General features: G+C 31.2%; 2 protein-coding genes across 2 annotated transcripts; one reads left to right on the top strand and one right to left on the bottom strand.

Moving 5' to 3' along the window:
* The first annotated feature begins 1,883 nt into the window (after window positions 1-1,883).
* Window positions 1,884-3,639, top strand: LOC112695774 (large ribosomal subunit protein eL19y). Its single transcript, XM_025748242.3, has 5 exons — window positions 1,884-2,067; window positions 2,344-2,466; window positions 2,811-3,124; window positions 3,278-3,336; window positions 3,424-3,639. The coding sequence occupies exons 1-5, from the start codon at window positions 1,956-1,958 to the stop codon at window positions 3,446-3,448; spliced, it is 633 nt and encodes a 210-aa protein (XP_025604027.1). The 5' UTR covers window positions 1,884-1,955; the 3' UTR covers window positions 3,449-3,639.
* A 656-nt stretch (window positions 3,640-4,295) lies between these two features.
* Window positions 4,296-8,499, bottom strand: LOC112695773 (ethylene response sensor 1). The gene is made up of 6 exons (XM_025748241.3): window positions 8,156-8,499; window positions 6,694-7,626; window positions 5,896-6,264; window positions 5,524-5,790; window positions 4,996-5,123; window positions 4,296-4,855 (listed from the first exon to the last, which is right to left on the bottom strand). Exons 2-6 carry the CDS (start codon window positions 7,600-7,602, stop codon window positions 4,621-4,623), a joined length of 1,908 nt encoding a protein of 635 aa, XP_025604026.1. The 5' UTR covers window positions 7,603-7,626; window positions 8,156-8,499; the 3' UTR covers window positions 4,296-4,620.
* Window positions 8,500-23,981: the final 15,482 nt, after the last annotated feature.

The raw sequence follows: 23,981 nt of genomic DNA, 5'->3' as shown, positions 1-23,981 counted from the left end.
ATATAATTATATTTTTAGCTTACAATTTGATATAGAGTCTATTATATTACACAATTATTACTATATTATTAGTGTTAGACAGGTACTGACAATATATAAGCTCAATAACAAATTAATATAAGTGGTTTTTGTTATGTAATATAACATTAAGAAACTTCTTAACATTAATAATTAACATGTAAAAAATGACTTTAGTTTTTCATTTATGGAAGAATATTCGAATATCTTAATTTAATTTAATTAATGGTACACATTATATTATGCATGTATAATATAATTTTTAATTTTCGTGTTTATTATGAATTCATTCACTAATATAATTTTAAATGAGTGGTAAGTAGATGATAAACATGCTAATTGTAATACTCAATTAAGAATAGTAGATGATGAACATACTATTTAAATTGATCGTTATAATTAAAATTATTCAATTTTTTTATAAGATCTTAGACGCAAATATATATATATAATATAAAATTCGAAATAAATATTAAAAAATAAGATATTTATTATTTTTATTTTTTATTTTTTTATTAAATTTAAAAAATAGAAGACTAAAAATAAAAGAAATAATAATAAAAATCCAATCCCTTTCATAATTTACCCTGTATATATGGTGGAGGGGAGAGACTTGCACGCAGAAAGAATGGTTACAATATTTTTAAACAATTTCAAAGTTAGAATAATTTGATAAAAGTGAAAGGGTATTAAAAAAATGAATGGAACAAAATGTCGAAAAAAATCTTAAGCAGATAAATAAACATCATATTTTTTTACTCTAATTTAAAAGGTCAATATATTTTATAGAAATATTTTTATTATTATTATTATTATTATTATTATTATTATTATTATTATTATTATTATTATTCACTGTCTATTTGCGTGTATCGGGTGAGAAATGGCTAAAGATTTTATTTCGTCTGCGTTTAGTGTTTCTCATCATTCCTAAATTTAGTTTGTGTTAACATTTATAGTTATCAAAATCGAACTGACATTTAAATTAATCAATGGTGGTTAAATTCATTAAAAATTAATCGGTTCGTACTTCAAATTACAATTAACTGACATTAGTTTACGATACACCCGCGATGAACTGATCAATAGTGGTCAAATCCGTTAAAAATTAATCTATTAACATTTCAGGCTACAGTTGACCGGCGCAGGTTTAACATGCATGTAGCACACTTCTCTTGCCACCGCACTACTTTGTTTCTTAATAATATAAGTAACAAAAAATAAATATATAATAAATCTTAATGAATTTTTATTTATTTTATTCTTTTAAGTATGAATTGATATTGATACTAAACAATAATAATATATGATATAAATATATTAATATTGATTGTGTTATTTTTTATTTTTTTAATTTAAATGAATAAGTGAAAAAATTAAGATATAACACAATCAATATCAATATATTTATATATTATATGTTGTTACTTGTTTAGTATCCATATTAATTTATGTTTAAAAGAATAAAAAAAAAAGTTAAAGTTCATTCAGAGTTTGTTATATATTTATTTTTATTTGTCACTTGTATTATTAAGAAACAAAGTAGCGCTAGCGCAGATGGACTTTTTTTTCCCCACCTTTTGTGGTCAGAAGTGCAGTTTATTATTCATGTTCTTCGGATTCAGATTCTCGGTTTTCTACTTAGTGGAGTTGGGACTTGGGAGGGAACTAATATTACATTTTGTGAACAGACGGGCTAAGGCCCAAAATAGGAAAATAAGTTTTATTTATATATATATTTGTATAAAAAATCCAGAATAGAAACTATAGGTTGGCCCAAACCCAGGAATCATCAAATGTTTCGTGGGCCACACGGCACCGTAAGGCCCAAAAGATTGCTATCCAATCCAATTTATAAAAGAAGGGAACTAGGGTTTTCCATTCGTCTCTTCCACAAAACTCGTATCGGCAGCAGCAACCAGAGAGAGTGGAGCAAAATGGTGTCTCTGAAACTGCAGAAGCGCCTTGCGGCTAGCGTCCTCAAGTGTGGCAGAGGGAAGGTTTGGCTTGACCCCAATGAAGTCAATGAAATCTCCATGGCCAATTCCCGTAAACCACATCATCCTCAATTGTTCTTTATTTTTCGATCTTTCTATTCGTATGAAATTTTCATTTTTAGCTTCTGGTTTTGTTTAACCTTGAAACAGCGAACTATAAGATGCTTGTATTTCGTATCGGATTTGAAAGTTTTTGAAGTTTTTATTGAACTATTCTTCAGCTAGAGCCATGGGGGAGACCGATGTACCTTTATCAACCTGTGATTATAAATCCTTTTATACAAAGGTAGCTGTAGGTGTATGCATAACGTGGATTTTGATTTTTCAGGTCAAAATATAAGGAAGCTGGTTAAGGATGGTTTCATTATCAGGAAACCCACCAAGATTCACTCCCGTTCACGTGCCCGTAGGATGAAGGAAGCCAAGAGGAAAGGACGTCACTCTGGCTATGGTATTTATTCCTAAACCTTATACTCAGCAAATATCAAAGATGGTGTAGCCCATGGATGATTAGTGATATTGTCATTTCTAGTACTTTATGTAAATATCGATAGATTTGGAAATTCTACAAAGAAAATAACTGTTGAGGTTTTATTGTGTTTCATACTTTCATATCATATCATCTGAAGAGAGAGTAGTGTAATTACTTTGCAAAATACTTTGAGATAATAGATTGTTTTTTGTTGAGATTGTATTAAACATTTCTGAAGTATGCCTCAGATGAATGGTTCTCTGATCTTAGTGTGGCAATGTTTAGCTTGGCTACTTATATTGTGTTGATCTTGATACCAATAGGTAAGCGTAAGGGTACCAGGGAGGCAAGGCTTCCAACTAAGGTTCTTTGGATGAGGAGAATGCGTGTTCTCAGACGCCTGCTCCGCAAGTACAGGGAATCCAAGAAGATTGACAAGCACATGTACCATGACATGTACATGAAGGTTAAGGGTAATGTTTTCAAGAACAAGAGAGTGCTGATGGAGAGCATTCACAAGTCCAAGGCTGAGAAGGCAAGAGAGAAGACCCTGTCTGACCAGTTTGAGGCCAAGCGTGCTAAGAACAAGGCCAGCAGAGAAAGGAAGATTGCTCGTAGGGAGGAGCGATTGGCCCAGGTGAGATTTCTGGTGTCCATCACAAGATATTTAAATGCTCTATATTGTGAAACTTTTATTTACCTAGTTAACATGTATTTCCAATGAACTCTGATTATCAAGATTTTTTAACCTTTTTCTACCATTCTATTTGTTGTCTTTGCAAAATGTTAGGGTCCTGGAGAGAAGCCTGCACCCACTCCTGCACCTGCTACAGCATCACAGCCTGCCCAGTGAGTATTGTAACTTCTTTTTGCCTTGTATTTTCAGCTTTGTGGTGTTATGAGTGATGTTAACTATATATTTTTTCTTTTATGCAGAGCAACAAAGAAATCCAAGAAGTGAAGTCCTTATTCTGATTTGGGCTGATACAATATTTTGTCGGACTGGTATCAATAGTGTCTGTTTTAAAATAGTTTTGACGAGTTTCTGTTGGTTTAGACATTGTTTAGTTTTCAAGTAAATGAACTTGTTTCCGAATTCCTTTTTTTAAGCTGATATTTACCGTCTTCGTATGAAGGTCTCTGTTTTGAAAATACGTGTTACCGATTCTACTTTCTAATCCGATGCCGATCTTGATTCTGAATGTTCAACTCAATTAATTAGTTTCTGGTGGAAAGAGTTATATACTGACAGATATGGCTATAAAACATAAATGAACTATGGTGTTTTTTGGGAAATCTCCAGCCCTCGTAGTTAAATTGGATTGAGTTGAATCATATTGACGATAAGGGTAATTCAATAATGTTTGAAATGAGGTCTTTCACGCTTTCTGGTGCATTTTGCTATGACATTTACTCCTCAGATTAAAAAGAACATTAGAAGTTACAACTCTGTAATGCATGATAGGAAATGTAACGTAACATCACTGAATACAAGTAATTTTATAGCGAGAATTGTATCCAGCAGGCGGTTCTGTTTTTTTCCCCTTCTTGGTGAAGTTTAAATCAAAATTGAGTGTTAACGTTACGCTTGAAGATAAAATTGGTAGGTGATTGACTCGATTTAACAATCCCACCGGCAATGACGGGAAATTGTGTGATTAAGGCAAAGGAATAAGAACCCTGTAATTGGTACTCCCTTCCCGCAGTATCTCCTTCCGCGCAACACTATAAAAAAATGTATTCCCTACATCAAGATTATTTCGTTTTAATTTAATAAAGCAGAGTCCACCAACAAAATAAGCACGGTATTTGACAAATAAACGTTTGGATATTTATTTACATGTAGCGAATATGGCTCTTCCGGATTCAGGAATTTCGTAAAAGCTGTTTCGCTAAAATCATATTTTGAAATTTCCGAAACGGAAAATAAACCAAGCTATATACAAAAGGGAATATCTCTAAACTTTGTTTCTCTATATTGTATGCAAATTAATATGATACGACTTCTTACACGGCCCGTTTGTTAGAAGCTTGCCTGGATAAGTAAATAATCCTAATCTATATAGCCGCAAATTTTGTTATACAATTTGGCTTATCCAAAATGAAGGTTAAGTAATTTTGTTGTTTTTCATTTTAAAAACTTCTTTGATTCCGTCGACCGGCAAAACCTGCGTCTTCATCTTTGGCGAAGGCCTTGAATCTAGCTAGGCCTCCACTTCCACTATATGCTTGCCCTCTGTTTGCAGCTTGACGATCCACCAAATCGGGATTGCCACTAATCCCAAGTTTAATTATGAATGTAGCTGTGGTCCCTTTGTCCATGCCTTCGCTCTCAATCCATATGTGCCCTCCCATGAGATTCACAAATCTGAATCATTTTTGAGTTTTTGACAATAGTCAACAACAAGATTAAACCAAAAACAATAGACGAAAAATAACATCAACAGCAGCCAGTAGAAACTTTTGTGAACTCAGCATTTTTATATTTTAGGTTTATTTTCCCCCTACCTTTTACAAATGGCAAGCCCAAGACCTGCACCACTGGTTGGTCGAGCTGGACCGCTCCGAGATTGAGCAAATTTGGTGAAAAGATGTGGTATATCTTGTGGAGGAATGCCACATCCAGAATCTTTAACCTACACAAAAGAGGATGCTCGGGTCAACAACATAAGGTGATAGAAGGTAACAAAGATTTGTTCTTTGTACGCACACCTGTGCCGTATCCCAAGCCGGTAAATACACCTCCACCATTGAATGGAGTGTGGAATCATACCCCCATCCAATGGTAAAGGATTGTGTGTTGGCACAATATAGAAAGAGTAAAAATAACATTTTTCTTAGAATAGCTAAATTGGCAGAAGAAAATAAACCATATATCTCTAGGCAGTAGGCATATTTTTAGGCATCAAGGCAGATAACAAAAGAATTCAATCACATTAGAACCTAGTTATAGAACAGAAGCAATCTTTCTGAAACTTATTTGTCAGCATCAAGACAACTATAATATGACTCATATTTCAGTGCCTCAATCACTACCTGTACTCGTAAGTAAAAATGGCCATCACTTGAAGCTGGGTAAAACTCAGGAGGTCGCCAATCTTGTAAAGAGTCTGGTTTTGGAACAGTTGCTCTAATAGACACATAGCCCTCCTTAGTGAATTTGACAGCATTACCCACAACATTTAATAGAGTTTGCATAAGTCGCTTTTCATCACCAATGGCATGCACAGGAAGATCAGGAGCAATAATTAAAGTAATAGGTAATTTTTTCACAGATGCTATAGGCTTTATCAGTTCAACAACCTGCATTGAAGATGGAAAAGAGCATAAGTGTTGGTCATGTTCAAGAACAAATAATGATTTTGATGCTGTTTCAAGACCCCATGGCTGAAAATCGTATGGTAATACCTCTCCCAAAACACCATGAAGATTGATTTTTCCCATTTCTAATTCAAGGCTACCATCTTCCAGTCGAGAAAGATCCAAAACATCATTGATAAGTGTTGCTAAGACATTACTACTCTTCAATACTGTCTCTATCATAACTCTCTGCTCTGGAGTCAGTTCAGTCTCCAAAAGAAGTGACGACAGTGCTATTATTGCATGCATTGGTGTCCTCATTTCATGATTCATGACAGCAAGGAAATCATTGCGAGCGTGAATAGCCATCTCTGCCTCCCGTCGAGCTAAATCTAAAGCCACATTTTGTTCCATGAGTTGATCACGAGCTCGCATTGACTCCTCCAAAATAGCAGCATGGGAAAGGGCAACTGCTACCTGTTAAGAAACAAAAAATGAATTTAGCATTCAGTTGAATATATTCTTAAACATAAATACTTTGAAATTTCCATATGCAATCGTGGTCATTTAATCTAATAAAAAAAGGCATATTCCTAGAAAGCACACAATTAATTAAACACAAGCATCAGGGAGTTAATTCGTCATTATTCAGATAAAAATGCATAACAAAGCTATTGTTTAAGGTGAGACCAAGTAGCTAATGGTTGATAGTCACTTCATTATTATATCTTGAAAACAACTTTACTATGACAGTCAGAGCAGTACATCAACCAGCAACGACATTGACAATGAATTTGATTAATTTGGCAATAAACAAGGAGTAAATGAATCAGCAGCAGTTAGAATTAGGAAACGGAAGTATGTAATTGAAAACAAGGACAACAGAGAGAAAGGAAATCTCAAGACCTGATCTGCAACAACATCAACCAATTCCAACTCATGGTCTCGCCACTTTCTAGCGCTGTCAGTAGGGAGGATGAGAACCATTATTGCATAGCTTTTTGCTGAAAGATCAGGCCAGTCATTAATTTGGAAATTCGAGAGATGTAGCAGAGGCACCCTGACAGCAACTACTTCAGGTGGAACATATCTCCCCACAAGAGGCCTAATCCTGGCCAATGGGCATGTGTGCGGTATCCGTGTCGCTCGAGGGCTATTGAAAACTTCAGTGACAATGGGAAGGTTTGTTGGCACGGTAGACCCAACTTGAACATGGAAGGTTAAAGTGTGGGAAAGTTGCAGATTCAGACCACTCCTTGATGGCATCCACAATGCACATTCCTCCAAGCCTAAAGTCCTACCAAGCTCAACAAGAGTAGTCTTGAGAATGGTATGCCGGTCCAGTGTGCTCCGAATTTCATGAGTCAACATCCTAACGTGCCTTCCGGTTTCTTCCTGCGTAAGAATAAGGCCCATCTCCCTATCAAGCTCTTCGGCCTTGTTCTTAAGGAACAACTCGCGCGTCTTGACACTCAACAGATCAGGAATGATGTGAACAAGCATGAGTGCAGTTGCGCACGACACAATGGCACACGAGACCTTGGCGATGGTCATTACCACGGCAACGGCCTTGGAGTGCACAGAGAATGTCCAGAGGTTAATGAAATGAGTTGCTCCACAGAGAACAATAAAAGCACCAAACTGCATAAGCACCCATCTATAAGGGAAGAATGCAGATTTCTGAACAAAATAGATCAGCTCTACAGGAATAGAGAAATATGCGAGTGCAATTAGGACATCCGAAATATACTGATACTTGACAAGAAGTTCATCAGGTGGATACGGTGTCTCTATACAATCACATGCTTCCATCATCTTTTACACTATTTATCAACGGATCTGTCAACACCAAAGGCAGGTATTGTTAACGCAGATTTCACAAAACACACTATTATCAGTCTGTAGCACAGTTCAATTCAATCACAACCGTGTATACGAACTTCAGAATCAACAACTACTATACTACCACCATTTACTTGGACTTAGACCACGATTTGACTATTAACTTGCACTTATGAACCGGAGTTGAAAAAAGTTGAAGAAGCACAAAAACATGAGCTGAGAGAGACCAAACACGAGAGATCATGGAGCTCAAATCCCATCATTTGGTAGTAAAACCCATCGTAAGGTAAATGGAAATAAAAACATTGAATCTAGGTCCGAAACAAAGTTACATAATCAACTAAATAGAATGAGTTTAATAATGATAGGAAACGAAGCTGAATGTAGATGTGAAAATACAAATCTGAAGAAAAATCAGCGTGAGCATTCATGAATGGATCGTAAACCAAACCAAGCAAAGCCAAGTGTAGCTAATAAGTAAATAAATAAAGAAGAAAAAGAAGCAGCAGAGAAAGAGCGAGAATACCAAGAAGAAGAAGGAAGCTGAGGAGCTAGATGCGGAGGAGAGTTGGTGTGGAGTAGGGGGAGCCGCCCATTTGATTAGGCGGACACATTTCTTTTATTTTATTTATTTATTTATTTATTTTTCTGGTTGCAGTAAGAGAATAGGAGAGAAAAGAAATGAGAAGAAAGCAAGCAAGATCAGAGAAAAGATAAAAAATGAAAAAAGAGAGAGAGAGAGAAGGTGCTTCCCCTCTGGGCTCACGGACAACGATGACGACTCTCACTCCCAACTTGGCTCACTTCAAACAATTGGTAGCGCGTGCCTCTTCCTCCGCTTTTCTTCCCTTTCTACACGTGACCCACCCTTCATTTTCAATTTTCTTTCTTTAATATATGGGTTTTTTTTTTTACTTTTTTTTTCTTAGACAAAATTATCATAAAAAAAGAAAACACCAAAATTATTTGTATTTAATTTATTTTTCGTAGAAATAATCTAATCATGTATTGATATTATGATATTAAAAATATTATTCATATACTAAAATTAACTATTAAAATTAGTCACTAACGTATTTATATATAAATATATGTATAACTTAATTTATTTTAATATATATTTATATTTTAATATATTTTATATTGATGATTAATTTTAATAGTTAATTTTAATATACATATAATATAATGGTTAAGAAATTAAAATAAGTGATTGCTTCATTTATCTAATATTTTAAAAATTATACAATTAAATTCAATTTTTATAACTTTTAAAAATATCAAGATAAAAAACACTAATTTCATTTTAATAACGTAATAATTTCTAAAAATTATTTTAATTTCAAATAAAAAATGAATATACAATGAATAATTAAAATTTTATATTGCATGAACAATTTTTTTAATAACTTAAATTAAAAAAAAAGCCAAATGAGTTATTGACCGTACGCTAAGAATTTCTCATATTTTAATTTTTGGGAAGGAAATTGATTGGCTCGTTTTATTAGTGTCTTAGGTCATGGACACTGGGCAGTAGGCCCACTAAAATTTTCCCTTTCGAGCTAGGGGGAACGTTCTAACTTCGAAGTTCCATCCTCTACATTAATTAATTAATTAATTAATTAATTAATTAAAGCCTTGCAACTAGGCAACTGCAATGACGGACTCATAAAAATTTAATTATAGAAGCAAAAATATAATAAAATTTAATAAAATTTAAGTATAATTTTTTTTATAATATCCAACAAATTAAGAATTAATCTATCAAAAATTTAAATTTCATTTAACAAGACCAATAAATTATTATACATACGAGACGAAATTCGAATTCATACATTTACTTAAGTCAACGACTAAACTAATATAACTTAATTTAATTATCAACTAATTAACTAATATAATAAATTAATTATCATTTTTTTAGTTTATTTATTTATTTAATTTTTTATTTTATATTAAATCAAATTTAATAATATAATTATTATTAAACGTTAAGTTTAATAAAATATTTTTTTAATATAAAATATAAAAATTATTTATATTTTATTTTAGAATAAATATAATATAACAAGATATATATATATATATATATAAATAAAGTGTTAGCCCTTTTTTTTTAACTTTGTGGGGGTAAATGCCCCCTCTTCTATCAATATAGATCCGTCCTAACTGCAAGGTAATATTTTTTTTGTTGTGTTTGTGTATCATGTGCTCTTACGACATATATTAAAATTATAAAACAATTTTTTATTAAAAATATAAAAAAAATAAATTTTAATATATTTATTTTATATTTATTAAATAAAAATATTTAAATTAATCTATTAATGGTAAATTTATCATATTAAGTATTATGGCTATGGCGCATAGAGTTATTATGAAAATTATTTTAAATGAAGCAATAGACTTTAGAGAGTTTAATCCTATTGCACATTTTATAATCTCTTTGGCTGCATTTGAAAAAAAATAAAATAAAATTGTAAGATAGAGATTAGATTAAAACTAAAATAAATTTTTATATTATGTTTAGTATAAAGTTTATAAAATTAAATTATGTTTTAATATTTTATTTAATTTAAGATAAATATATAAATAAAATAAGAGTATTTTAAATATTTTTAGTAAAAATATATTGTTAAAGTTTTAGTTATCATTCTTAAAAATTTTTAGTTCTTTGTGTTTTTATTTTTTAAAAATATTAAAAAATTAAAATTTTGTATTCTAATCTTTAATTACTAAACATAATATTAATTTACAGCCTCTCAATCCTAATTTTAATCTCTAAAAAAACACGATCTTTAAGTTATAATTAGTTGATAATGTGTGTTTGGAATTCTCTTCTAATGGAAATAGTTTAATTCAAAAAATTTTAATTAATTATTAAGTATAAATTTTTATTATTTAATATTTTTTATATATTTTTTCTTATTCTATCTAAAGAATATATAATTAAAAATTACACTTTATAACAATATTGATAAAATTTATTTTCGTCTTCACCTAAGTTAATTAGGGTCCTACTTTTTCTTCCTGATTTGATGATGTGAAAGAGCATATTAATTAAGTGGTGTTTACGATGTAATTTGAATCAATTCTGAGTTAAAAATTTATTTAATTTAAATATTAATTTTATTTATAATATGGTTTGAATTAGAATTTTTTTAAAATAATTTAATATAAGACGATCCAATTTCAAGTAGTTTGAATTAGATTGAATTGAATTTGTAGTTTTACAAATAAAAAAATTAAATATACATAATAAATTTTAATATTAAATCTTAAATTATTAATATTAAAATAATAATAGAAACATAATTATTATTGATTAAAATAAATAAATAAATAAATATTTTTTTAAATTTATAAAATATTTGCTAAATAATAATACGTGAATAAAATAAAAATATACAATAAATTAAATATATTATAAATAACATTTTTAATGTAATAATAAAATAATAATATTATATTTATTGTGTGATTTAAATTAAATTAAATAAATTTAAAAATAATTTTAAAATTCAATTTAATTGAAGTGGTTTACCAAAATTAAAATTTAATTAAATTCAAATTAATTTAGTTTTAATCAATTTTCGACGTAGATTGAATGGAAAGCTATTTAATTTGTGTCTGTTTACTTTGAACACCCCATTATTAATTATCCAAAGATTCACGCTTCTTGTTAAAGAATTGACCAATGGAAAAAGAAGATGCATCGTCTAATTCTCCTAAATCAGGATGTTGGCCCGTGTACAATGTATTTGAGAAACAGTAACTATCACCACACACCCCATCAAGGCATCAACGGCTACACAAAAATATAAATTTGCTTTGCTCAACACATTCGTGTCCGCAAGGCTATTTAAATATAAGTTTGTCATAAACCTACATTTAATATTAATTGAAAGTTATATTCTTTAATATTATTTTAAAGCACTTGTTAATATTTTTAAATAAAATTAATCTTCGCATACAAGTCTTTTTGTTATATAAATCTTATAAGTTCTAGAAATCTCTTATCCTAAAACGCGCCTCTTCTGGCATGTCTAGTTCACGCGCCTCTTAACAGATTTTTTCAATCAATTAACGCATAAATATATAACTTTCTTTTTCGAATTTTTTCTATGTTTTTGTACTTTCTCTCTGCAATCTCTTTCGTGCATTTCTCTCTGCGTTTTCCTTCGGCGTTTATGTGTGTTTCTCTCTGCGTTCTTTTTGTTCGTTTTTCTCGATTTCCATTGTTTCTGAAATCGTTTTGAAATCAAGCTCTGAAATCGTTTTAAAGATAATGGATGATTCAACTTCAGATTGTCAGTTGAACCAGAGCGAAGTGAATTTTGAATTTGAATCCAATGAAGTTCTTGAGGTGTGGTTTAACTCCAATATATGAATAATTTGTTAGTAGTTTATGATTGTGGAGTTGAATAATTTTGTGAACCTTGCCTGTGATATTTGCTGTTTATTGTTCACTGTTTGAATTGAATCTAATGTTCTAGTTCTGATGAATTTTTTCTGCATTTTATATCAGATTTTCGGGTGTAAATCAGGAGTATTTGGGTTATCTTAGGAAAGTTTGAGTGTATTTAAATGTTCTAATTTTTCATTTGACTGAGGCTGAATTGTCTTATTCTTTTAGTTGAATTGTTTTCGTTTCTGTTTGACGATGATTTATGAATATGATTTTTGTTATTTTTGTGATTGTTTTGTAGTTGTATTTGCATTCTATGCTTTATGCTTGTTTTAATATGCTGTATTTTGGACTTTTTTGGGTGTATTTTGCAGCCCCTCTGTGATGTTAATGAGCAGTTTGTTCCCAAGATTGGGATTACTTTTAATACCCTTGAAGATGCTGCTATATTTTACAAGTATTATTCGAAAGCTGCAAGTTTTTCTACAAGAGTTCGAGCACAAATAAGAAGGGAAACGAAATTAAGAATCAATTGATTACATGTAGCAGAGAGTGAAAATGGAAATTGAAAATATCTCCAACGGAGAAGACAAACCCCTCAGTAGGATTAAATTGTCCCGCAAAAATTTATATACACGTATTGAAGGACATCGGTGTTTGGATAATTTTCAAGGTCATGTTGCATCATTCACATCCTTGCTGTGCAAATCAAGCAGAGATGCTTAAACAGCACATGGAACTAAGCATGTTCGTGCGTCGTATAATAGAGAATAACGAGGAAGCCGGTATCAGACCAAGCAAAACTTACCAATCATTTGTGGTAGCAGCCGGGCGTCATCGTGAGTTAAATTTTATTGAAAAAGACGTAAGAAATTACATCACGAGAGAAGTGCGGAATGTTTCGGAACTAGAGGATGCAAAAGAATTTGGCAAATACTTATTAAGAATGAAAGAGAAGAATCAGAATTTCTTTTTCGAGCTTGAACTCGATGATGATCAGTCGATTAAGCTTGCCTTTTGGGCGGACGCAAGGAGCAGGGCTGTCTGTGAGTATTTCAGAGATGTTATTTCATTTGACACTACCTACAATACAAATAGGTAATATGCTGTTCTGATTTATGATGTTGAATTAATGTTGTTTTATTAATCTGCAGCAGAAGTGTATATTGGACTTTTTTGGGTGTAGAAGGTTATTACTTGGGTGTATTTAACAACTTTAACTATGTTTTGTCGTAATCTGTTTCAAGTATAATATGGTTTTTTATTCTTTTGTCGAGGTAAATCATCACGGTCAGTCAACACTTCTGGGATGTGCTTTGATGAAAAACGGAGATATTTAATCATTCAAATGGTTATTTGAATGTTGGCTTCGTTGCATGGGAGGAAATGCTCTGAAAAGGATTCTCACTGATCAATGCGCATCGATACAAAGGGCTATCAAGGCTTGTATGCCTACAACAATTCACCGTTGGTGTATTTGGCACATCATGAAGAAGATTACAAGCAAATTAAATGACTGCAAGAGACACCTAGAAATTGAACAAGACATGAGCCATGTTGTTTGGAACTCTCATACCAAAGAATCATTTGACAGGAATTAGAATGATTTTCTGATAAAGTTTGGTCTTGTGAAACACAAGTGACTTTCAGGTAATGTCTTTTGAAATATGTAACAAATGTATAAATTACATGTTTTTGGGTGTATTATAGTTCTGATTTAGGTGTTTTTTGCAGAGTTTTATGAAGACCGTCATATATGGATTCCAATTTATCTTGATCACCACTTCTGGGTCGGGATGAGAAGCACACAAAGGAGTGAAAGCATGCATATCTTTTTTAACAAGTTCATTACACGGAACAGCTCACTTATCCAATTCGTCAAACAATACGATAATTACCTCGGAAGCAGGGAGCAAAGAGAGAGGGAGGATCGGATGCTGTAGATTTTCACACCGTCATACCGTGTGCAACAAAATCCTCAATATAAGTTCAGTTTCAACAGGTGTACACTCATTAGAAGTTAAGGGAAGTCCAAGCAAAATTTAGAGGGAAGGTGAATTACATAACAAGATCAACGAACTCCACTCTAGGCTATTCGGTATACGAAATTGTAGAATAAGTTTCCAACTCAACATTCAACAAGTTTGTGGTTACATATGACTCGGTAGCAGCCCAAGTGAAATGTCAATGCTTATTATTCAAGTCAAGAGTGATATTATGCCGTCACGCCCTAAGCGTGTGAAGTTTTGAACGAGTAAACAAAATGTCACCGAGATACATATTGGAACGATGGAGTAAGAACGTAAAGAGGAGACACACACATCAATAGCAGCCATGACGAGCCAGTGTTGGAGCCAATAAGCAAGAGATTTGACAAATTGGTGTTTCGTTCGTAAAATATATGCAAATTTGCATCAGAATTCTAGGAGCTCACAGCCATTTTGCACTGCGCCTACAATAACGTCGTGGTTGAGTTGCAAGAACTGAAAGCCAAAAGGAAGGGGACATGTTCGTTATCTCATGAAGATGCTAACTTGGAATCCGTTAACGAGCTTCAAAGCCCTCCAAGAGTGAGAACAGGAGGATGTTCCAAAAATAGACTAGGTTCAAATTTGGACAAACAGATTGCAAATGCCTAAAAAAAAGAAAACGAAAGCTCTGAGCGAGGTAAAAGTGATGTTCTTTAAATAGGGGATAATTGTGTTTATTTTTTTTGTTAATAGTTTTGCTAATATGTGAGTTTTTTTTCCAATTGAACCTTTCTGATGGTATATGAGTGGTGCAACTAAATTCTAGCCAATATCATGGACATGTTATGAATTATCAGTTCAGATATCCAGCAGCAGGGGATAGATTTTTTGGTGTTTAGTCACAGTATTTTGGTGTAACGATCAATTTTTTGTGTATTTCTACATTCTATGATTTTTGACATTTTTTTATATATATTTTCAGATGCTGCTGTTTGTATTGAAAATTAGTGTCTTGTTTATATTTATTTATTTTAAATTTACAATACATATACAATTCAATTCTTAAAAAAGTTAACAATTCAAATTTCTGAATTTCTACAACTCTTGGTTGGTTTTTCCATGGAAATATGTAAGCACTCAATTTTGGTATACACCGGTTATTTTTTGGTATATTATGAAAGTAATTAGGCCTATTAGTATGTTTTGTTATTATTTTTCTTGATTTTTTTGAACCTATGATTGACATCTTTTGAATACAGCACAAACAATTTATTTATGCAAAAATAATTTATAATAAGATTGGATTAAATATATACAAATTTGACAAAAAGTGTTCAAACTATTCCAAGACTACACACCATTCAAACTAATCATCGCTAATATCATCTGAATCTGTTTGACAATATGAACTCAATAACACTGCAGATGGCTTAGACAATCTTATTGCTTTGCTTTCCTTGATCGCTGTATCTCTGTCTTGATTCATCTCATGAAACAGAATCCACAAAACATATTCAACTCTAAAGTGGCTCACCTCCGCCTGTAGTATAAAAGAATATTATTTTACCGAACTCTGTTAATTTAGTAAAGTAATAGAGAGTTATATACTTCTAAACATAATTACTTGTGTCCAATTCTTCGAGTTATAGCTCCCTTTTTTAATGTTTTGAGACTCGATTATTTCAAGTCATTTCATTACATAAACCGCACAATCATAGCTGAAAACCAAAAATAAATTAGCAAATTAAAATAGGACAGCAAGAGAAAACACAATTTTCAGAGAGAAAGATTTATACCTCATTTTTTGGCCTACAATATTGATGTATAGTGGTTCAATTTCACGATCGTCTTTCTTGAGAGGTGCCCCAGTATATACCCTCATTCTGAAAAGCACATACCCCTAAAAACAAAAAACAAAGCAAAATATAAGAAAGAATAAATTTAATTCCTGAATACACCCAAAGAATCACATACTACACCTTATTTTGAACAGAAATACACCTAAATATTAAAATACAAACAATAGAATCAACTTACAGCAAATTTATTAAGCTTCATTCTAGGTTTAGAGGGACACGTCTTGTGATATGGGTCAAGGATATAAAATTTTTTCTTTCTAATATCAGCCACCCATAACCTCCAATACTCCGCGTAGCAAACAAGTTCAAATATCTAAAATATGGTCACATTGAATAGTGTTTTAATTTAATTGGCACATAACCAAAGAATTGTGATAGAAAGTTTTAGAAACGAAAATTTACATATGGATGGAATGCCAATTTTTTCAGATCCAAAAAAGGTATGAACATTTTGTAGTCTTCAATGTTAAATGGCTTTTTTGTTTTTGGTTGTAAGAACTTGCTGCCCTCATGATTTTCAATAGCTATGTTCTACAGTATTTGTGTAATATTTAATACACCTAATACATTACATAAATATACCCAAAATTGAGTTCAATACAGCTTACCACAATAGTAAAGGAGAGACAGTAAATTTCTTCTTTAAATCTTCTAATATTTTGTTTGTTTAGAATCAGACAGATAAACGTTACAATCTAAAAAAATAAAAAATCCAAATTAATTACATCAATCAATATTGCAGTCACAACTCATAATAAAATCATTAATCTTATTCTAATATTACCTCAGCTTCGATATATGTACTAGCTTTTAAAATACGAAATGGATTTTTGACAATTGCATTGGCTGTTGGCATTAAGGATGCACATCGGCTCCCACTCATTAGAACCTCCATCCCCGTAGGTCTTTCCATGTGTGGCCCAAAGGTAGCACTTTTCTTTCATGTTGGTCGACGATTCCTTCCTCCTTGCAGGAGTTTCAAACTTTTCAAAGATTTGGTCGGCAGACTGTCTTTTGAACGAGGGACTTTTATCCTCTGCAAAATTCAATGCTGCCTTAACCCCAGTGTTTGCAATTTGTTCCACCAGCTTCTCTAATTCTTCAATTAGTATTGGTGTCTCAGGACTTTTTCCTTTCTTAGATGTTGGTTGCCCCTCTCGTGTCAGCGTTTCTTCTTGACTTGAATTAGTGAAGCTGAGGCTGAATGATAGCACCAGAAATTATTTTGGTACATAGGATACTGTGTTGGAGATCATCATCAATGCAATAGTAGCTTCAGGGGGTGGATGTGTGTTACATATAAGATACTATAAGAATAAGAATAAACGAATGATATCGAAAGAGAGTTATATTGTATAGAACTTACATTTTATAAGGAGCTGATGGCACTATGGGTGTACTTTCAACAGGTTGATGGGGCTGTGGAGTGCTACGGGGTTAGAGAAAAGGATTTAAATTATAAAAAAACTAATTTTACCTCAATCCAGATGAGATACACCCAAATAATAATCAAATACATCCGAATATTATTCATCACCCTTTAATTGTTTCTTCACTAATTTTCTTACTCGGAGACTTTGCGAGAGATGGTTTCAATTTGTATAGGGCTTGCTGCTATTGTCTGCGACGGAAAAATGCATACTTGAATCGGAACTCTAAACAAGACAAAAATAAAAAGTTAAAAAACTCCCTTAAAATAGATTATTAGAAGGTTGAAATTTAGTTGTAAATTGTGAATGTGTCTCCATCCGAACAATGATCATCTTCTGTTGAGCTGGGTCACTAACCGATTCTTCTTCCAGATCCAAGCTGAAATCCATCAAAATAATGTCAAAATACACTTGAAGCATTGAAAAGAAACACACTCTATTTTTTGAGAACTTACGTAGTTACAGATTTTTTTTTTTGCCTTTTTTTTCTTGAATAAAACATTAAAGTGCTTTTTTTCTAAAAATATATATATATGATTAAAGCAGATGGTAATAAAAGAATTAAGTAAATGGTATTAGAATAAAAAATTACATGCTATCCGTGGGTTTGTTTATACTGCTTTGATCTGTTTGTGTTTGAAACAAAGAATCATTTTCGCTTCCTAAGTTCACCTCCGGCATTCTAAGCACAGAATAAACATCATTTAGTAAAAATACTATTTAATTAAATCAGGATATCGAAATTCTATCAAATAAAGGATCTTACATTTCGGATGAGTCATAGTGACCTTCCGTCGATGGGAGCCTAGCTTCCTTCATCCTGGGAAAGTAAAAACAATTATCAACAACAAAAATACCTTAAAATCGACAATATATACCCAAATTCAACATACCCTTGTGCAGCATTTTCATTGGTTTTCTTCTTATTTAATTCTCTGAAGAATTCTTCTATTTCTTCAGTTCTTACATCAGTTCTGATAGTACATGCAAAAGAATATGTTAACAAATAATATTTTGATGATAAAAGGTTTAGATAGCTTTATAATGTATCTTTCACATTATAGGATTCAATTTGTTCTTCAGAAGACGAATCCTCAACAATGTGCTTTCTTTTTTTGGATTGCGTCCTGGAAATAAAAAAAAAAGTATGAATCAGACAAACACAACAAAACTGATGATAAATTACTCCAGAAAGCCATGCATACTTTTTGGGTGGAGTCTGAATTTTTTTCTTTGATTTTTGTTTAATTATTGGTGACGATTCTTCACTTCTGAAATTAATTTAGAAACATCCTGTTAATATATTAAATTCTGATAATAGACATAAAAGAAAATAATGCAATCACAATTTCATAATCTTACTCATTATCGAATTCACTTTCATTTTCTGAAGTGGAATCCTTCAAAATCTGTTTCCTTTTTCTGGATACCATTCTGGAGAGCAAACAATCATTATAAAATGCACCCTAAAAATGACAAAATACACCAAAAAATATTACTTATTTTTTAGTTGTCCTGGTGGGTTATTTTCTTCTTTTTGTTGCTTTCTTTGAGTCTCGTTCAGACTCAGACTAAGGAAAAAGCAAGTTCACTCTCCGATGAATTACTCTCGGATGAAGTTACCTTCTTCTTTTTTGTCTTTTTCTTTTTTTTTCTTTGTTTTCTTTTTCTTTCATTTCCTTCGATTTCTTTTTCACTTTCGCCCTCTTGATGATGCCCTGAAATAGTAAAAACATTAGATTACATCATCTATAGAAATAAGATACACTCAAATTAGAGGAAGTATTCTATTCAGTTACTATATGGCCATCAATTTCTGCTTTGATCCTCGCAACCATTAGCTCCCTATTCCAATGGCTAGCCCACGGTAGTTCAGGGATTGCTTCTCCTTTCTGGTCTATGTGTTTTGTTAGATGAAAATATACTATCATCAAGGCATAGAGACAGCCATCAATCGATTTTTTCTTTTTCAAACGTAATTGGTTATGCCTTTGATGATGAAATTGAGGACATGGCTGGTCCAGTTGCACTCCATTATATTGTCCATCTAAAAAATTGGAGCTAGGTGGACAAGAGATACTTTGTTTATCATAGTTGGCAACAAGAATGCCATTTGAATATAGAAGATGAAAATCCTCTTGAACATTAGGCAATCTTGATCATTGTCAACACTGATATCCATCATTTGATCGGTCAGATTCTTTAATGTTTTCCCTTAGAACATCTCTTTGTTCTTCTAAAAAAGATCCTTAAAACTCACTTTATCAGAAAATAGGTCTCCTATAAAAAAGAAAACAAATCACACTCCAAATCACTTGAAATACACCCAAATAATAGCCATATACACCTAAATTTATTTCTTGGTTACATGAGATCAGAATAAGATATTACAAAGAATAGATTACAGAGAATGCAAATATAGAGATTTTCTATAACCAGTTACCTGATGCATTGAGACCAAGGGTAGCTCCTATTTTTTTGAGTTTAATTTTAAACAAACCATGGCTTGTGTCCAATTTGTTTTTGTCTAAATTAAAGGAATTAGCCAACTCCTTTAACAGTTTGTGTGGCACATTTGGCGGGATGTGCATGAGACCATCAAATCCTAATTCGCGAACGATGGCCTTCTTTGTCTCGCTCATCTTTTCAAACTTTTCACTCAGTAGTCGTGTAGCACATTTCAAGTCCTTGGTTTGTTGTAAACAAAGAAAAATGAGAGTCATTTAAATAACTTATATTTATATTAGAAAAAATTGACTTGTTCTAAGATATATGTGTGCTTACATTATATTTTTTTCACCTTGAATCTTGCTTGTCATTTTTACTGTAAGGAATAAAAAATATTGTCAATAGATAAAAATATCAGCCAAATACCAGCCGCACACACCCAAATATCAGCAACATACAGCCAAATAACTGCCAGATACGCCCAAATACCAGCACCATACACCCAAATCCAATCTTATATACATTTATTATTTCTTCGATTACACAACATTATATGAGTTCAAAATGATATTCAAGTCAACTAAACATGCATACAATGACACTACAAGTTAAAGCACAAGTACAACATCACCAATTACACTTGAATACTTTTGATATATATACCAGACACATACACCTGCATTTTTTTGAATTACATAACATTATATGAGTTCAAAATGATATTTAAGGTCAAATTTTCACTAGAAGCAGCAGTCAAATTCGAATTCGATGATATACACAAAAAAAATTGACCATATACACCCAAATATGCAAACATGCACAAAAACAGATGAAAAAGCACGTTAAACCATTCACTAAAAGTATGTAAAACAGTATAACCGACTTGAACAGTTTCACTAGAATCTTAATATCTACTTTAAAGCAAGAACATATAATGAATCTACTTAATAAAAGAGAAATACGACGATATAATGCTTCGTTTTCAAAATCAGAAAGAGAAATCTGAAAAACCTAGAAAAATAGTGAAACAGTACCTTGAATAATGTTTCTTCTTTCTTTTTGGTGTTTTTTGATAGAGATTTTAATGTTTGCTTGTTGATTTTGTCAACTGTTGGCGAGAAGTTTGAAAGTTTCTTTAAAGTTTTCGAATATGTTTTGAATCTCGACGGTTGCGGTTTTGATTGAGGAAGAAGAAGAAGAGTTGTTCATAATGATGAGTAGCGCGTTTTGGAAACAGTTGAGTAACAGACGTGTTTAACACGCTTGAGTTGGGTGAGAGTAATTCTTGTTAGATTTGACCCAACTTGTAGGACCTATAAGTAAAAAAGATTTATATGTATAGCATAACTATTTTAAATAATAATTTTATTAATTATGATTACAACATATTTATATGTAAGATAAAATTCAATAAAAATCAAATAACATTCTCACAAATAAAATACCTAATAGGATTAAGGGTGAAGTTGATATTTACATTATTTTTTCAGAAGTTATAGCAATTATATTTGTTTAACAGATAAAAGTTTAATTTTAATAAATATAAGGTAGGACAATAGATTTTAGTAAAAGTGCTTTCTATATTTAAAATGACTATGATAAACATTAATATAGTAAAAAATAATTTTTATTTATAAATATATAAAATTATATTACAGATTTTCTTATTCCATAATTCTCTTCTGTTTGTCCATTACTTTGGTTGGTTATTATTATTATTTGGTTTTTTGGTGAGAATTATTTTGGTGGATTTCCATTTTCATAATGCAGAAGGATTTTTTATTAAAATAAAATAAATTACTTATTTATTCAAATAATTTATAATACACAAATTTTACTATTTTGAATATTTAGTTATGTTTTTGTTGACAAAAATAATAATAAAAAAATTACCATGTTTATGCTGGTATTGGTGCTAGTACTAGTAGCAGTGAAAACGACATTAGTATTTTTTTATTTTTGTTGTTTTTGCCAGCAAAAAATGAAACAATTTTTCTCTTTTATTTTCTCTATCATTGCCTGCAAAAAAAGAGGCAAGAAAAATGATTTGCGTACAAACAGAGACTGGAGGATGATAATAATTTTTTCTGTTCTCTATTTTTTGTCCACTTTTGCGAGCAAAAACAGCGAAAATGTAACAAAAAATTAGTACTGTTTTCGCTGCCAGCAACAACGTAAGTATTATAAGTTTTGTTTTCGCTTTTTTGCCAGTAAAACCACATTCAAATCTAAATACATAAATTAATAAATTTCTGTATTTTGATTTAAATTGATAAATAATTTTTTTCTTAAATAAAGAAAAAGCCTGGGTGATAAATTAATGAGATTTCTCAGGCACACTACAAGCTTGTGGCTTTGTTTCCTGGACTGGATTTCGGTCCACTGTTCAAAATATGGTAGGCCCACCACCTTAGCAACTATATTTCCTTAATTCTCTTTTATTCCTTAATTTTGTTAACCTCCTCTCCTTTTTTTCTTATCAGTGAATTGAACAACCCTAATTCTAGATACACAACACACCCACACACTCTTTTGGGTCTTAAAGTGGTCTTACACTCCTTTAACCTCCTCTTAAATACACTACTATACAGGCCCCAAAGCCCAGTTCCGGAACAAACAGGAATAATACAATGGAGATTTTGATCAATTAAGGCCCAAAAACAAAACTTTGACCAATTATTTATGTAGTTTCAGCCTTTCAGGTCAATAGCAGTTAAGTGCACTTTCTTTAACGTGATGATATTAAAGTTAAAAGATTTAAGTACACCAAAAAAAAAAGTTAAAAGATTTAACATGGTAAAATATTAGAATTGAAATTGACAATGTTATTGAACAAAAAAATAGTAATACTACTCTTTTATGATGAATTTCATATACTTATATAAGAGTGTGTTTGTTTCTGATTAAGAAGTAAAAAATTTCTCATCATTCTCTTTTAAAATTACTTCTAAAATTGTTCATTGTTATTTGTTAAGTAAATATTTACAGATTATCATGCCAATCATGTCATACAATTTTTAGGTAAGTGATTTACTGATTTTCCTCATCATTTGTGACTAAAATATTGTTGTTTCTAATAATCACAAAATTGTATTCCAAACAACAATATTTATATCAAAAAGCTTATTTTAAAATAAAAGAACATTATTATTGAGAGAATAATATTGTATAACTAGCAAAATTTATTATTTTTGATTAATACTTAACCACCAGTTCTATTTTAAATACTAAGTAATAAATATTAAATTTTAAATTCAAACGATATAAAAATAAAGTGTTAATCAAATAGCCATGGACTAATATTGATAAAAAAAAAAACGACGATTTCTTAATATTTCTCTTATTGAGATAAAAAAATAAGATATTGGTTTTCTAGTTTTGTTGAGAGATTTTCCATTTTATGCAATGGATTGGTGATTGGTCTTGACTGTTGGTCTGTTGGGGAAATCGCAGAGAATCTAGTAACGCGGTGTCAACTGAAATGTGAATTGTCTTCACTTTCATAGGATTCTACTTTCTACGTTAAGACAAAGTTGACAATATGAGGTGCCTCATTATCATACTTTTGTGCATGCTCTTCCTCCTCCAATCATATGAATTACATTGGATTCATTTCACTATCTTCCTATTTCTGCTATATGTGTCCTTTGCATGAATATGACACCCCCTCCATTTTTTTTTTCTATATGTTGTTTTTTGCTGCCACTTTGAAACTGGTTATTGAAACTTCATCTGCTTGTTAACATTTGAGTGAGTATATAGAATTATAGATAGGCCTTTTGACGTCTTTATTCTATTTCAATCAGAAACAAATTTAAGTCTAAAATATTGCGATTCCCAAAATTTCCAGTTTATTACAAAACTTTTGTATTTGACTACTATTTTTTTTTTTTAATTTGACCCCACGCTCCGTTATTATTATTATTTTTTTTCATACTTACTAGTACTATAGTATAACTAACAAGAAAAATATTATTTGTACATTAAAATTAATCACTAAAATGAGTTATCAATGTATTTATGTATAAATACATATATAATTAATTTATTTTTAATGTGTATTTGTATTCTAGTATGTATTTTATATTAATGATTGATTTTGATGGCTGATTTTAGTGTACACGTAGTATAATCCAACTAACAACGATATAGTGACTTGGTCCTCTAACAAAATTTAACACATTATACACAAAAAATAGTCATCCATAAAGACAGTTTTAATGTAAATATAATATTA

The sequence above is a fragment of the Arachis hypogaea genome, chromosome 6, assembly GCF_003086295.3.
Source record: "Arachis hypogaea cultivar Tifrunner chromosome 6, arahy.Tifrunner.gnm2.J5K5, whole genome shotgun sequence".
In the NCBI taxonomy this organism is placed as follows: Eukaryota; Viridiplantae; Streptophyta; class Magnoliopsida; order Fabales; family Fabaceae; genus Arachis; species Arachis hypogaea.
This window is presented reverse-complemented; position numbering and strand designations above follow the sequence as displayed.